This window comes from Psittacula echo (assembly GCF_963264785.1).
Source record: "Psittacula echo genome assembly, chromosome: Z".
In the NCBI taxonomy this organism is placed as follows: Eukaryota; Metazoa; Chordata; class Aves; order Psittaciformes; family Psittacidae; genus Psittacula; species Psittacula echo.
The window spans coordinates 38,355,316-38,372,533 of NC_137742.1; the positions used below are offsets into that span (position 1 = coordinate 38,355,316).

The 17,218-nt window shown below is 37.7% G+C and overlaps 1 protein-coding gene across 1 annotated transcript in view; it reads right to left on the reverse strand.

The window, feature by feature from the left end:
- Window positions 1-2,289: 2,289 nt before the first annotated feature.
- The window catches only part of PCSK5 (proprotein convertase subtilisin/kexin type 5), a gene marked incomplete at its 5' end in the record, with an annotated part of 204,094 nt that continues 189,165 nt past the window's right edge, over window positions 2,290-17,218 (reverse strand). Inside the window, 8 exons of the mRNA XM_080638774.1 lie at window positions 2,290-2,503; window positions 4,385-4,500; window positions 5,480-5,609; window positions 6,176-6,273; window positions 8,920-9,004; window positions 10,450-10,643; window positions 11,202-11,304; window positions 12,787-12,930. Coding sequence (XP_080494900.1) covers window positions 2,388-2,503; window positions 4,385-4,500; window positions 5,480-5,609; window positions 6,176-6,273; window positions 8,920-9,004; window positions 10,450-10,643; window positions 11,202-11,304; window positions 12,787-12,930 — 986 coding nt within the window. The 3' untranslated portion in view covers window positions 2,290-2,387. The remainder of the gene's footprint in view (window positions 2,504-4,384; window positions 4,501-5,479; window positions 5,610-6,175; window positions 6,274-8,919; window positions 9,005-10,449; window positions 10,644-11,201; window positions 11,305-12,786; window positions 12,931-17,218) is intronic.

A 17,218-nucleotide genomic window follows, 5' to 3' on the forward strand; every position in this document is an offset into this window, starting at 1 on the left:
GCAAGAGATTAGACTCATCACAAACTCTTACAGGTCCGAGGAAGACGATGATGTTACCCACTTGGGTTCAGACGTAGCTGTATTGCTACTACACTAAAGATGTTCTCCACAAAACCCAGACATTTGTGCAACCATAAATCCATCACTTAAAAAAAAAAATCCACAATAAAATTAAACACTCTTACCCTCCCAATTTGTTTCAATGAATTGCATGTAGTGATGTATACCGTAAAGCTACCTGTGCTCTTCAACAAAGGTATTTTACATACAGATTATCAACATGTTTTTCCAGACCAAAAGAACAGGAATTTAGGTTAATTTAATAGAAAAAATAAAATATGGAATAACATTGATTTTGGCCAATATCAATTACAACAGAACTACCCTATTTTACAAATAACAACTGATCATTTTACACATGTACAGTATTTTTCAGTGAAAATGAATTTGGATATAACAATGTGTCAGTTTTTTAAAAGAAAACAGTTTTTAATTTCTTCTCTATAGTAGTGTTAGAGCCATTTGTAAGTATCCAAACAAATTCTTTACAATCCATTACATAATTAATCTCAATTATGAATATATATTTATATATAATATATATATAATATTAACTTAAACTTTGAAAGCATTATGTCCTAGTTAAACACGTTATACTGAGAAATGAGGCAGTACCAGACTAGTAGGTAAACTAGCACAAGTTGAATTCGTTCAGATTTGAATGTTTATCAGGAATTTTGTAATGGGCACCAAAGGAGGCTGGCTGGCCCCCTGTCATACCAAACCAAGTTGTAATAGTTTATCTGCTCTCTGCTAAAGGTGGCACATTATCTATATAGGTTTGTATTAATTTGTTTGTAAAACTTCCACAGTCAGTTTTGATCCCCTTTATTTTCTAACAATTACATGCTTAAAGACCTTGCAATCCATTTTCTATTTATGTGTCCTGGAAAGATATCTGAAAAAGACGCTTTGTATATTTTAAGTTTTATCCCCTGAAAACAGTATCTTCACAATTAAATTTTATGTTTTCTCCTAAATGACTGTCTTTTGAACAGTATGCTAAGTTAAGCTGAAGATATATTAAACAGAAATTTGTACTGTCAGCCATGTGCCTGGGTAAAGAAAGAAAAGGCGGGAGCCAATTCTCTCACCACTCAGGATGGTTTTACAGTGAGGTAACTCCATTGGCCTCAGCAAGAGTATTCTTGCTAAAATTTCTATTGTAAGCAGTTAAAAGCAGATTCAGGCTTATCATGACACAACTGGTACATCAAGAGAATCACTCATTTATTGCCCTATATGTAATTATTCCTGGAGATGTATTTGGCACAATTATAAATCCAGTCCTGTAAACACATCCTGTCACAAATAGTCACACTGGCATATACATATGGGCACTATGAAATAGCTCCACATATCTGTATGATAATATCCCCTTTTTTATGAAAGTTACAAGACAACAATAATTTATGAATACTTCTTACATGTTAGCAATGTTTTCTGACTTCCGAGAGTATACATTACTCTTGCTTATGCAAACCAAAAGAAGTAGTATCTTTTGAATTTGTTCACTACAGGAACAACTTCCTTTTTTTTTTTTTTTTTTTTTTTTTTTAAGTTTATTTGAAATAGCTTTGACAATTTAAAAAAATAAAATAAAAATCCTAGCATATCTGTTAATAAGCTAGCTGTCTAAAAATGAAATTTATATGACCAAAACCACATTTTGGGCAAACATATATACATACTGTATGTGATACAAAAACCAGCACACAGCAGAGGAAGTAAGAAAGATGTGTGCAGAAATGTTCACTTTCATTTCTTTAAATACTGTTACAAAAGGGGCAGAACTTAGTCCTGCAGCTAATGATGTTTTTGATCCCCTCAGGAACTCAAGTTCCCCCTGTGAATACACACAGCACAAAAAAGACTAATGCATACATTTTTCTATAGTTTAGTTTTAATCCATGTAAACTTGTGTTGTATTCTTAAAACACTCTTTAAACATCTCAAGGGGAAAGAAGCAGGAAAAAAAGGGAAGAAAAAGGACCTTCAAAAACAAGAATAATCCTAAGGTTGACAGGAAATCAAATCATGAGTTAAATGTTAATTTTGGCATCAAATGCTTTGGTCACACAATACTGACTCTGTGATTCTGGATGCTCAGCTCTAGACACCCAGTTATGAAAGGTAGGCGTGTTGTAGTTTTTCCATTTAAGTTCCAACAAACAGTTCACCATCTCCCCAGACAAAGAGGCAGGGAGAGAGAGAGGTGGCTTTTTTTTTTCCTTTTGTTTTCTTTTTTTTTTTCCTTTTTTCCTTTTTCAATAATACAGATTAATCTATAAGTCTACAGGAGCAGGAGGATGCTGGGAGGTGTCAGTTCACCCCTTGTGCGTACATGTTCTGCAACATAACTGCTGAAGCACTTTCCGCTGGCAGAGATTGTTCTTTTTCACCAGCATACAGAATCCTCCCTCGGCCCAGGACTCTTCCGTGGCTTCCAGGGAGCAGCAGCAAGAGAAGAAGGGAAGGTTGAAGGTTTGGGGAGCACGGCGTGTACAATGGAGGAAGGTTTAATTTGTCAGACAGGCAGATTTGGTTGAAGAGACCATTCAGGAGCAGGTAGCAAGTAGGAAATTTGGTCCATCAAAAGGAATTTCAGTCAACAGCATTTTTTTATTTTATTTTTTTCAGGAAGAGATATTGTGTGGTCCGACAGGGAATGATTGGTATCCATTTGTGAAAAGGAAAAAAAGATTAGAAAGAGAATAATTAGAAAACAGTGATATTTACAGCAAAGAAATTTGTTCTTAATTGTTATGAATTAAAAGAATAAAACAGTCAAACCAAGGAAAAAGAATAAAACATTCTCAACAGAAATGAAATTCCTATAGTGTTAGTGAGACTAGTAACCAGTGCTCTATTGTCAGGTAAAGAAATGAGGCCCTCTATGCTTTGTAAATTAACAGAAAACAAACAAACAATCTTCTGAACTCTCCTTGCCTATCTTGGTCTGTTGAGAACATGTGCTGTACGGTGGGATCCTGTGCAGTGCATTGCAATTGCCTGAAGGCCCACGCACTGGTCTTTCCCTTTCATGGCAGCTGCCCTTGAAGAATGGGAGAGACCACGGTGAGATGAAGCCTCCCCAGTCTACTCCCCAGATGGAGTGTCCCCAGATACAAACTACGTTTGTATCTGACTGAAGCTGGAAGTGTACAAATGACGACAGATTTATCCAGCCATATTAAAAGACCAAACTGGTACATCAAATATCTGTACTGCAGAATTCAATTGCAACAATATATTGAGATGGTGGTTAGTCAAAACTCCTAGCATTACACTTCCTCTTCATTTGTCCATCTGTATCTCACCTTCTCTGGACTTGCTCTAGATTACAATGACGTGAAAAGGCCTTGTGACCAGCAACTAATGTAAGTTTATGAAAAACAGGATACTTTTCAAAGTCTGAAGGCCTGAACTCCAACAGGAGCTGTAAAGGTCCATGGAAACAAGACTTGGACCTGCAGCCTTTCCTTTTTATTTTTTTTTAATGTCTTTGGTAAAACTCTTACTAAAGCCAGCAGAAATGAGCTGGAGCCAAGAGTCATTGTCAGCTTTTTGTACATCTGATGTCAGGTATCTTCCATATGGCTTAACACTAGACTTTGTTCTGGTATGATTTTCCTGTTGGACTGCACTTGTTGGGCTGTATCTAGAAGCAATTCACATAGTAACATTTTTAGGGAAGCAAGATGTTATCTAAATATCTCTGTAATTGTGACATTTGAAAGGAATGAATATTCATGAAAAATTATGCCAATCATACGCAATAAGAATGCTGTCTTGATTGCCACAGAAAGCTTTTCAGAGGGAAATTGGAGATCTGAACTTTCTCTGAAGTTCAAATCTCCAGCATAAATTGGGTGCTCCCTATTACAGAATTCTTTTGTCATCATTACCCTTTCACATAATTCAAGCAACACTACAGGTATATAAAATCCTTTTTACTTAACAGCATTTTCACAGTTTAAAGTGGCAAAATAGATAATAGTGATTCTATTGATATTACATCAGGGTCTTTAGATAAAAACCTTTTGAAAGCAATGGCTTTTGAAAAACAGATAAGGAAGGAAAAGTAGGTTGTTGGCAGGGGGGAAATTATTTTAGGAAAATTCAGGTAAAGTGGATGTGACTAATCTTGTTAATACATGCAAATGTAGCTTCCTCCTTTTCATAAGACTGAAAAAAATCAGAACTTATGTAGGCTTCAAATCACGACTGTAACAAAATAAAAGAAATAGACCAAACCAACCCATACATGTAAAAGAAGAAGATAGTAGTGGTAAAATGAATGTCTTCAGATAATTTCACTCACCATCCTTGCAGACTGTTCCCACCACACAGACACCGGTGTCCAGGTTATAGCCGCTTGGACAGCTTGTACAGTTTCTGTCTCCTTGACCACTGCAATCCAAACAGCTAGCATCACATCTGAAAGACAGTGACAGGAGTTGGTCTTGTGGCCTCATCGTAGCAGCCCTCTTTTGTATTGCAAAGGGCTTGTTTCTAAAGGTATCAACTGCTCTGTTAATAATTAAAAGTAATTAACTACCCCTGCTTCTTTCCTCCAACCACTTTATACTAAAAAGCTGTATTATTCTAGTATTCTGGAACTATGCAGAAGTAATCAACAAAAGCATTAAGCTGATCGTGCATACAAATGCCAGCAAGACATGAGCTAAAGCCACAGGACGGAAACAACTGACCTGCTGCCCAGTCTTTTTCATCAGCCTTCTGCTTCCATCATATTTTCGTTGGAAGTAAATTTTTTCATATGTGTAAAACTGTAAGACAGGGTGATTCCCTTCCGGTCGTGAACTCAATGTGAGTGAATAATAAGTGATTCCAAAGGGCAACAAATGGTATTTGCTTAATAAAGAATGGAATGGAAAAAATGTCCCTTCCTTCCACAGCTCAGCCTTGTCCAAGATTTATCCACACATTTGCACACAAAGTCAGGTGAACTATTTTGGATAGCAGTCTGGTGATACACTTGTGCCATGTTTGTGGAATGGTCCCTACAAATAATGATTAACTTGTAATAATCCCCACTATTTTGACTATTTTTGTTTATTACTGAGAAATGCAGATCCTCTACCAGATTTATAAATATAAAACATGTTTACGCATATCTACATATATTCTCACTATAGGTTCTTTTAAAGTGAAGGGCACACATATATGTATAAGAAAAACACTTTTAGAAGACCTGCATGAATGTAACTCTAAGAGACCAAACCCCAAACCAAAACAAACACTCTTCCTTCATTTGCATAGCATGCAATAGATTGTTTTTTAATTCTTTTAAGTCAGTAGTGGTGTTATGTTCTCATAAGCATTATCTTCTTCAACACAGGAATAGCTAATATACTGCCAAACATTGGACACATATATTATCCACTGATCATACCTCTTGCAGCTTTTGTATCCACTTTCAGTAGAGTGATCAAGGTAATAACCACTACTACAGGACTGCACACATCTTCCATCTTCCATAAAATAACCTCGTGTGCAGTTTATACAGGCATCTATTCCAGCACCTTAAACCAGAGAGCAAATATACTGTATTACTGGCTAGTTCCTCTTATTGCCTAACAGACACCACCTTTAATGCTGGCAAAACCTTATGACTTTAGAGACTGTATTTTTACCTGCCTTTCTTTCAAACAGCAGCATCAAGCAATAAAGGTATGTGGCTTGAATAAACAACTACATAATTTCAGTATATCTTTTTCTGAAAGAAATGGCTGTTGGTAGTTCTGAAGGTCACACAAAATATATCAGTCATTATTACATCCCAGAAAGAAAATGGAGGGCATTACTGGAAATCAGAATAAACTCTACTAATGGCAGGGGGAGAGAGGAGAAAGGTAAAAAATAAGAGAAAAAAGAAAAGCTTTTATACACATTTTCAATTAGAAAACTTAGATTTTCATGTTAGCCCAAGGAAGTCTCCTGTATTTAAAATATATATAAGAACTGTCAAGAGAATTACGCTTTTACATGTAAACAATCCTGTTATACTGTAAGCGTGACGTAGTAGAACATAATCAGAGCTAAAAACATAGAGGAAAGGAAATGATGCAGATAAATGTCAGTGGTGTACCTGTACATGTCGCACAGGAACGGTGACATGGTTCACATTCTTTACCGTTATGGTATTTTCCTTCTTCACAGCGGATAGCACATTTAGTGCCATGCAAACTATTATAAAAAGGAAAAATGGACAGTGTTTCAGCAGATAACAGCAACAGAGGACAACAAGGTCATGCACAAACCAGTAATTATCTTTTAATAAAAGAATAACCAATACCTTAGAATTCACTAAATTCCTTCACTGGTAGTATTTTATGAATTTAGAGACAACAATCTTACAAACTTTTTGTACATACTACCAAGTAGCAGTGGACAGGAAGAAAATGAACAATACCAAAGAGTACTAAAAATTCAGGCATGTAAAATTCAATTACCCACAAGGAATTTCTCACAGGGTCAGCATCATTGTATTAAAAAAAAATTCTAAGGGACTTGTTTACAAGATCTCATGCTTCTCTTGAAAAGACCTGCAGCATTTCCTGACATTATGCTACAGCACAGGTTAAAAACAGATTCACGGTGAAGGAAATCACCACCTCTTTCTGCAATAGCAGTTTCCTTTGAAACCTCCTAACTGAATGCCAGTTCAGCGTGGCTGGGGACATTTGTCAAGATTACAGTTGGAGGTGTTCTCCCTGAGGGCACTTTTAAGATAGCACAAAAGAGTGAATAACAGAAAAAAAGAAATAGCATAAAGAGTCACATTTCTGTGCTCCTCTCTAAGTAGCTGTTCATGCTGTTCATGTTATAAGGTGCCTTACAGCAGTTTGTTGTTGAGGTTTACGGTTGTTTTGTTGTGTTGCGTTTTTTTTCCCCCTTAAGCTAGGAATTTTCTGCCAGGTTTGCCATCTTCTGTGGAACTTCAGCTTTCATCCAATTTCTTTCTCTAAATACGCTCTTCAGCTCTAGGGATTGCTACCTCGAGTGAGTGAAAACCCTGTTTTACAGACTGGATCCAGCAAACATGTGTGCTCAGCACCACTGGAAATTTTCAAGAATGTATATGGTCCCAATTCAGAAAAAGAAAATAAAAATAAATAAATTAGCCATTCAACATATCTAACAACTCCTGCTTTCTTTTTATTTTTCCCCAGTCACACATCTCAAAGTGCTTTACAAGGCAGATAGCATTATCATGTTTTTACATATGGAAGAACTAATAATTTGCCTATGTTTATTTAATGGGCCAGTAACAGAACCAGAACTGGAATCCAGGTCTCCCAAGACCTGCACAGGGCCATGACCACTGATAATTCTGTCAAGAAAATGCAGCAAATTTCAAACAACTGGGGAGCATGAAATGATTGTTCTGCAAGGCTGCACCAATATGGCACACCCACACAGATGGTATTTTTCCAAAATGTTACTGAAAATCTATCTCAGTTTGCTAATATTGCCCAAGAAAACATTAAGTTTGGGTTAATCTGTTGGGTTTTTTTTTAATGTTCTGATTTCTCCTCACAGTGAAAAGACTTGTCTACTTTCTTCACTGGTGATACAAGCTGCTGTTTGTGTTAATGGATAGGGAAAGTCAGTTTTCAGAAGATGAAGAAAATGTGGGCATAACTTTTCTATAGAGACTATGTTCTATAAGGTCCCAGACTATGTCATCTTTGGTCTCCTGGCATATTTGCTCATTATAGGAACTTCTAGACAGCTAATTTACTAATTTGGATTTGCAGTTACACTGAAGGTCATGCTGAGCGTATTAAAATTCTCCAAAATCTTAACATGAATTGCAAATTAATTAACATTTTAAAAGGGAAGCAGATACTCGCATTTCACAGGAGTATGAATAGACCAATGTTCTGATCTGATCCATGCTTTCCTTCTGATTAGATCACATTTCCTTTTCAACAGGTCACTTTTAAAAAAAATAGATATTCATAGCAAAACTTGTGCAGGCACTTGGAAAATCTAGATGCAACATAAATACACAGAAATAAGAATTCCTTTAAAAATGTAAAGGAATTCAGCTATCGATGTCCTACAGGCAAACAACATTCAGCTTTTACTAAATGAAAATCCACTTTGATGGAAGGTAAAAGCCCCACGTTAAAACATTTGCAGAACGCTCATATTCTGCAAGAACCCCCTACAGATACTGAATACTGACTTCATATTTTTTGTGGCATAAAGCCAGCATTCATTCCATCATGAATTTTACAAGATTTCTGGCCTTTGCTGCTTGGATCAAAAGGTCCTTCATTCATAAAGGAGCCTGAAATGTGTACTGCTGCTTTGTAGGTTTTACCTATCAGTTTCAAGAATGATTAAGTCCCCTTATGAAGAAAAAATACCCACTGCTGTTTAAAATATGTGCACACTAAACCGTAATAGAATTGAGCCTGAGGTACTTGAGATAAGTGAATGACTGGATGTCTGAAGAAACACAATATAGATAAGAAAATATTTTCGAACCATCACAGGAATGAATCAGAAAGATCAATACGATTTATCAGCTTTACTACTAAAATAATGCTTGACTGTAGGTCAAAAAAGTGAAGAAGCCAGCTTGCTACATGACTGTGGTTTTTATTTTACCTAAAATGAAAGACCCTCTAAAAATCTGTTGTTAGCCAAGCTGGCACACAGTAGTAGAAGAAAATACTATATTACAAACTAAACAGTGATGAAACACATGAAATGAAGGCCATTCAAGGTTGAATAGCTATCTGATGTTCTTCATTGTGTATTCACAACCTTGTAGACCTCTTCAGGTATGGTGTGTAGCGACATCCATCATTTCCTTACCTTAAGCCATGTTTGCATTCTGTGCAGATTTGGTATTCAACACATGTCTTACAGTTTTCACTACATTTTCGGCAAACAACCTTATCTACAAAGGAAAAAAGATAACAGCCCAAAAAACCTTGGTCAGTTTTTAAAAATATATGGATATATTATTACACAACTTACTACTTTCTAGCTTGACATCGGGAAGGGAAACAGCAAGCTAGACTAGAGTAGCTAAATTCTGCCTATCATTAGCTTTTCCCATCAAACATCAAATGGTTTAATCTATTTCTAAACATTTGAAGTTATAGTTGTCCCTAAGAAAGAAAATTTGAGGTCATTAAAAATCTTTATAAACATTAAAGAATTTACATTAACTATTTATAATATGGACTAAAATAATCTTTTCATATAGCAGTGAGTGATATGCAGAAATTGCTTCCTATGTTCCAAAGACCATCCTGCAATTTCCCTTTTACACTTCCCATTCAAGCAGCCTGTCCTGTCTTCCTGATTTGGAGCTGAAAGACACACCTGCATGAACAGGTCTGATGTTAACACAGTCAAGATATAAATTACTTAACACTTGCCTTTTCATGTCAAGAGCTCCCTATTTTAAAAGATGTCTTTCTCTCTCTTCGGACCTGCTCTCTTCTGAGATGCAGTGCCATGTACCTTCCTGAGAAGAAAAATCTGATGTTCCCATTTAATCCTAAATTTTCATCTGTCCCTCTTAACTGGGTGTAAAGGAATTCCCTTTACTGTAGTTTTCATGCAGTGAAAAATGGAAGAATTAAATTAGTACCTGTTTTCACTAATTCTCAAAAATGAACACACAGCTTCATGATGCAGAAAGCAAAAGGTTAGGTACCTTACCTAGACGAGCAAAGCTCCTGAGCATATATTTATCTTCTACCAATGTGGTCAAAGTCATTGCAGTTTTAAGGACATGTCTGAATATATGTCTAAGTATTTTTGCTAGCCAAAGCTGGAAATTAAACATGGGCAGTCTACTTGGCAATCACAGGAGGAAACTGAAGGCAGGTGTCTCACATAGCAGAGGATTACTGCGCTTGGGTCATTACATCACTGCAGGTACGTAGGTCTGTCAAAAAACATTAACTGCAACAACATTTTACATCTAAGGAGCCTATTTTAATTAGAATTCCAGATCACTGCCCATGGTCAATTCTGCAGCTCTCTCTTCTATCTGACACCATGTCATTTGAATTTGGAGAAATAGAGAATGCCTCATGTTCAGAATGTGCATGCTGCCTGTCCCTTTCTGGAGTAGTGACAACCTGCTCTGTCCTGCAGCTGACTTGCTCTTGAACTGCCCTCCTTCTGCTACTGTGCCTCGAAGCATGTTTTTTAAAATAAAAGTAGATTTTTGAGGAGATTCTTGATAACACCTGGCAACAATTTAATAAGAGGAATAGAATAATAGATAGATGAATCACTATACACTTTTCCTGCTCGTAAGTATTCCAGCAACGTCCCCAGATCAAATTCTGTAGCCACAGTAAAGAAACAACAAGAAATACTAACTCTTATCCAGGTAAAACCCATCAGGGCAGTTGGTAATACAGCTATTGGTTACTTCATTCAGGTAGTAGCCAGATTTACAGGTCATGCACTGGTCACTATGGCCTCCAACACAGGTTTCACAGTTGGGTGAGCATTTTTTACAGCGTTTCTTGTCTGCATTGTAGTGACCAGGTGGGCAGGTTGAAACACAGATCCTGCAGACAGCAGGGAAGAGAAGGCAGAGTCGTTAATGAAATAACCTGCCACTACATTCCAGGACCATAACTGCCAAGCAAAATATTTCTCAGCATTACTGTTTTTCTAACGATCACATGTTTACTAAGATGTAACCCTCTGAAGTACTGTGTCAAGCTGTCTCTTCTCTTCCATCTATTTCCCTACTGCATATGCTATCTCACTGGCAAATGCCCTGTCAGACAGTCATACAATATCATTTTTAACCATCTACATTTCTTCCTATCTTGTTTAAACTCAATCACAGAAGCTGTAGTAGTTATCATAGTTTTATATATATATATATATACACTTTTCTGAAAAAATAATAAAGACATGGGGAAATAAACAGAGAAGGGTATTTGAAGGCTGCACTTTAATTTCTGATTAACTGGGTTTTTTTTTTTCAACTCCTAAGAAAATTTGTCATATTCATTGGCAAATGAATTATCTATGACTGCAGCAAATAGAAGAGGAAAGGAACTTAAGCTATACATTAAGAAATCTATGAAGTAAAGATATTTTTCTCTTGGTCTTACCGTGTGTTGTTCTTAGATTTGTAGTAGTAGTGCAGACAGTCAGTACAATGATCTGGTCCTGGCCCATCACACCCTACTTTACTGCATTCTGCATTGCAGGGACCTATAACAAACCCAGACGCAGGGGGAGAAGGGATTAAAACTTTTCATTTAGTACTTAGCACCCTTAAAACATGCAATCACTTTGTTTCCCTGTTTGATGTGAACTCCAAACAGAAATTTGGCTGCACCAAAAAGAGATTTTCAGTACGAAAAGACCTTGAAAATCCTGGTCTCAGTTTTTACTAACAGGGATTTATAATTTCTAGCAAGTGTGGCATTCTCCATAGAATCTATCATAGAATCTATTTCTGGATCCAAACAGATGCTTTCCTAATAAAATCATTCTGAACTTCATTCAGAAATGTGCAAGGGCTTCTGTAATTCATAATGAGGAATTATTAGCAAAATCACTTAAAACATGCAGGTCAACACAAATGATGAACAACATGATCGGTGGCTACTACTTTGGTTACCAGCTGAATAACAACTGGTTCAAATGGCTACCACAACCCAATTGAACCAGGCACAAAGGCATAGATGTGATTTCCTCTGAGCTGCTACATGCTGCAAAACCTTAGCTATTACTTGTTGATTAGCAAGTCTTCCATCTCATGTTGGACTTGATAATCCACATATCCCTTTCAACTCAAGATATTCTATGATTCTATGTTCACAGTTTTCAAATAGGTCATTTCTGCTGTGCTAGGAGAAAACCATCAACTCCTGCCTTTATGTAGATGAACAAAACCCATGGGTGAAGTTGTAACTTTCAGGATCACCGCTCTCTCATGAATGAAATGTCCTGAGTTTGACAGCCACCTTGAAATTTATCCTAACGTCAGGTAAACTTGAAATAAAATGAGTTTGCTTCATACAAAAACTTAAGAACTTAGAGACCTTTGCAGCAGAGGAAGTAGTGTTTCATCACCTACCACAACAAAGAGTTCAGCAGTTCTTAATCTAAATAGGAACTGTGGGTCTGACATGCTGTGCAGGAGACTGTAATAACAGAAACTTCTAAACTGAACTTTGTCCTGCTGTTTGCTTAGCAGAGCAATACTTCAGATTCATCAGCCCTAACCATCTACATGATGCTTCTCATGTTGGAATACATATAGGAAACTCCCAACTTGACTTACTTTGTAGTGCCAAAAATCTAGTTCTATTAATGACTAATGGTAAGGTTGAAAAAATTCTACAGGGATGAGTAAGAAACAATACAGATGTAGAAGATAATGTTCTTCATATTTACATTTGTATATATGTATATGTCTATACTGTATATATGAATATATTGTATATGAATGTATATTTTTATATACTTACATGAAAAGCAGTGCGTTCTTCATAGTATATTAAATGTAGCTTACGAAGTCATATGGATAAAATGACAATATCTAACTTTAAATTATGAAACAAATAGTTCTGACCTCAAATTAAGAATCCAGTTCGCTAATATTTTATGTATGCAGAGTCTCAGGGCACTCCTTCAACCCACAACATATTCTGTGAAGGCACAATCAGAGTAATAGAATGTACACACCTGAATAGTCATCTGTTCCATAATCTTCTGTAGGGTCTTCAACTGGACTAGAGCGCACTCTTTCCACTTTAGGAAAATCATTTCTTGGTGAGTAAGGCTGGATTGATGTTCCATACAGTACCAAGGACCACTCTTTCAATTTGCCTAGAAGTATTTAAAATCTATTTTTAGAAACCATTTAGATTTTCTGTGTGTTACAAAAGCACATCCGTTGTTAACATGACTTCGTGAGCATGTATGGAAAACACTTTTCAAGTAAACGTCTTCAGTTTAATATAGTGTAATCACTGCTTCACTATAAACTGAGAAACCACACTTTCTTCAATCAGATTTTTATATGGTATCTTCATTGTGCTCCAGCTTGTTGTAGGTCTAGTAAAAAGTTTGCACCACGGGTTAAACTCAATATAAACAATAAACAACACACTTTTTGACCATACAGTTATTTGGAAAATGTATAGGCTTTTCAACCAATGAACAGCAAACAGCTTCATTTAAAATCTCCATGGAAGCAGATGAGTGTCCCCTCCCAAACCAGCATAATTTCTTATTTATTTTGGCAGATATATCACTGCAGTTTCTGTGTTCATCACTATTATCCTTGTGCTACTTGAGTGAAGAAATAAAAAAAATGCTTGCCTACATGGAGCATTATCTGACTTTTTTGGCAAGTTTTTGTGTGGGAAGAACGAAAAATTAAATATGTATCAAGTCATCAGTTCACGCTGCCTCCTACAAAGTGCCAATTTCCAGTTCCTACCGTTCTGTCTATACCACCTGGTGAATGTAAATCTTCCTCTTTTTTTCATTTTAATGATACTCAATAATTTGAGCTTCCATATTGTTTGCTTGGACCTTTTCAACCTGTGCAAGCAAACTACTTTGACCTTTACAAGTGATTTCTTGTAATTTTCTCAATGTCATTTGGTATCATCCATTTTCATGACCAAGGCAATACATTGCCTCTGCTTTTACATTCATCCTTCAAGCAGTAAGCAACAACAAGCAAAACTACTACCTGCCAGATGATAGCCCAACTCTTTTAAGTGGCTTATACTGGGCTTAAAGACAGGAATCTCTGTTTTGTCTCTGTCTCATGCCAAACCAATTTAATCTTTCTGGGACAGGAATTTCTACATTTCACTTGAAACCTTCTCTGCTCTATTCTCAGCTGTTGAGAAAAAGCTATACGCAAGAGGCTATGTCACATGACAGTCGTTTCACACAGCAGCTTTCAACTTTTCACAGCTACATCAAAGTATTACTGTTTTTAAAGAGACATTCAATCTTGATTTAAAAACTTAAATGCCGAAGAGTCTACTATATGTACTGCCAAACTAGTGGCTAATTACCTTGGCTGTAAACCTGCATGCACTGTATTTTCAATTTGTCTCTTCCTACCTCTAGTGCACAGCCTCTTTAGTCACCACTAGGTTAAAAATGCCCAAATCACATATTTTCTTCCTGTATAGACATGTGGTGATCAAGCTACCTCTCAACGTTCTTTAGAGAGATTCAGCTGGGTCCTTCAGGGCACTCTTCTTTTTAGGAAATTAAGTCACACTGGGAGTTCATTTTTAACCAGATATGCAGTCATCTTTACAGCCTTTTTGAAGTGCTGCTTCTCCATATACAGTTTCTATCCTTATGTTTTAACCCACTTCTACAGCATACAGACCATGATATATTGTATGCAATCAAAAAAAACAAGTGTTTTGCTAAGTCATTCAGATCTTTTCATCCTTGTCACTATTATGCTCTGAAGATCACTAAACTGAGGCTTGATTTTAGACTTCTTTGAGAACATTGGTAAAAATACTGCACACTAGAAGAACAAAGGTATTTGCAAGGACCCACTGAAAATAACCACAGATAAAGATGCTCCTCAGGCAAAGCATATTTTGTCTGGGGTTCATACGCTTGGAAGGGCTTGTACTAACATTACTGCAGGAAGAATTGATGCAAAAGGGCAGCAAAATAGGGAAATACTGCAGAGTCTTTCAGAAGATTAGCTGCCTTTTGAGAATGGTTCAGTAAATAAAGGGGAAAAATTCATGTAACTTGCCAGCAAATAAATGAAGCCTGCCTGAAGGCAGGTTTAATTTGCACAATGAAAATATTTCAATAACTAAGTATATATACTTATACTTCTACAATGAATAAACATAGTGTGCACATTTGAGCCAAAATCTTTCCCCATTTCTGGCTGATTCCGTCATTTATCTTGGCTAGAATAATTCTTTACTCTGCTTGTATTTAGTAGGTAACAGAGGTCCGATATTGTATATATAGGAGAAAGAGTGTATCACAGTGTTTCACAGCAAGCACATGTCCACCTCCATAAACTCTACAGAATTAAGCGCAGAAATCACATGCACTACTTTTACGAACTGGACCCTGCATTTTTTTACAGGTAACAGATGTGGCATTACCTTGCCAGTGTAGGCATATGATGACATGTTGGCTCTTTGTTCTCGATTTGATTACAGGAAAACTGCAGCCCCTAATTATAAGACCTTTCAATAGCTAAACAAACACATGCACTCAACAGAAGAAAGAAACAGGCATCATGGTGATATCACTGATAAACTGCAGGCTATGGTGATAAACTAGTGAGGCACCATAAATTGTGTTTAAGCACCTTTTGTTAACTCAGTGAGGTGACTAACCCAACATACCCAAACAGCAGAGTTTTATCTACCACAAATAAATGGCAGGCACTTTCAAATTTTTCTGAACAGAAGTGTTACTGGACAGTTTCCATCACAGGGCTCTAGAAATTTTGTGCACATATTACTAGACAGTATACAGTGATCCAGGATCCAAATACAACCACAACCACACTGCATCTTGTGAAATCCAAATGCATGCAAAAACCTAACCAGTCTCAAGCACTGTTTCATTCCAGTTGACAGAAAACGAAGAGTAAACCCTCTAGCACAATTCTTTTAGTGTACCAGCTTCCTCCACAACCCTTGGCTGGACAAGTCTACCTTCTCCACATCCTCTGGCTTTACTGCCCCCTTTCTTCCACGGCTAAGTCTAAGCGGGGAGGGGGAGTTGCTATTTATGTTAGGGATAGTCTGTAGTGTATGGAACTCTGTCTGGGGACAGGTGAGCAGTCGACAGAGAGTTTGTGGGTCAGGGTTAAAGGGAGAACAGCAATGGGGGACATTACTGTGGGGATTTGTTACAGACCGCCTGATCAAGAGGAATCTGTGAATGAAGCGCACTACAGACAGATAGGAACGGCCTTATACTTGCAGGCCCTTGTTCTCATGGGGGACTTCAACCACCCTGACATCTGTTGGAGCGAAGGTACGGCCCGGCACAAGCAATCCAGGAGATTCCTTGATTGTGTGGAAGACAACTTCCTTCTGCAAGTAATAGAGGAGCCGACATGGAGAGGTGCCATGCTTGACCTCGTGCTCACCAACAGGGAAGGGCTAGTTGGAAATGTGATGCTCCAGGGCAGCCTTGGATGCAGTGATCACGAGATGGTCAAATTTGAGATCTTCAGGATAGTGAGAAGAGTGTGCAGCAAGCTCACTGCCCTGGACTTCAAGAGGGCAGACTTTGGCCTCTTCAGGAGTCTGCTTAGTAAGGTTCCATGGGATATAGCCCTAGAGGGCAGGGGGGCCCAAGACTGTTGGTTGTTCTTCAAGGATCACCTGCTACAAGCTCAGGAGTGTTGCATCCCAACTAGAAAGAAGTGCAGCAGGAGGGCCAGGAGACCTCCTTGGATGGATAAGGAGCTGCTGAGGAAAATTCAAAGGAAAAAAGAGGCTTATAGAAGGTGGAAGCAAGGACAGGCGGCCTGGGAAGAATACAGGGATGTTGTCTGGGAAGCTAAGGACCAGGTTAGGAAAGCTAAGGCCCAGTTAGAATTAAACTTGGCTAGGGATGTTAAGGACAAGAGGAAGGGATTCTATAGGTATGTAGCGAATAAAAGACAGACTAGGGCCAAAGCAGGCCCCCTTTCGAAGCTATCAGGAGAACTGGCTACCCTGGATTTGGAGAAGGCTGAGATTCTTAATGACTTCTTTGCTTCGGTTTTCACTGGCAAAGTCTCTGACTGCACCACCCAAGTCTTGGAAGGCGGACGCAGGGACTGTAAGAATGAAGACCTTAGGCCCATTGTAGGAGAGGATCAGGTTCGAGACCATCTTAAAAACCTAAACGTACACAAGTCTGTGGGATCTGATGAAATCCATCTGCGGGTCCTGAAGGAGCTGGTGAATGAAGTTGCTAAGCCACTGGCCATCATATTTGAAAATTCTTGGCAGTCAGGTGAAGTTCCCGACCATTGGAAAAAGGGAAATATAACCCCCATTTTCAAGAAGGGGAAAATGGATGACCTGGGGAATTACAGACCAGTCTCACCTCCATGCCTGGCAAAATCTTGGAGCAGATTCTCCTGGAAGGCATGCTA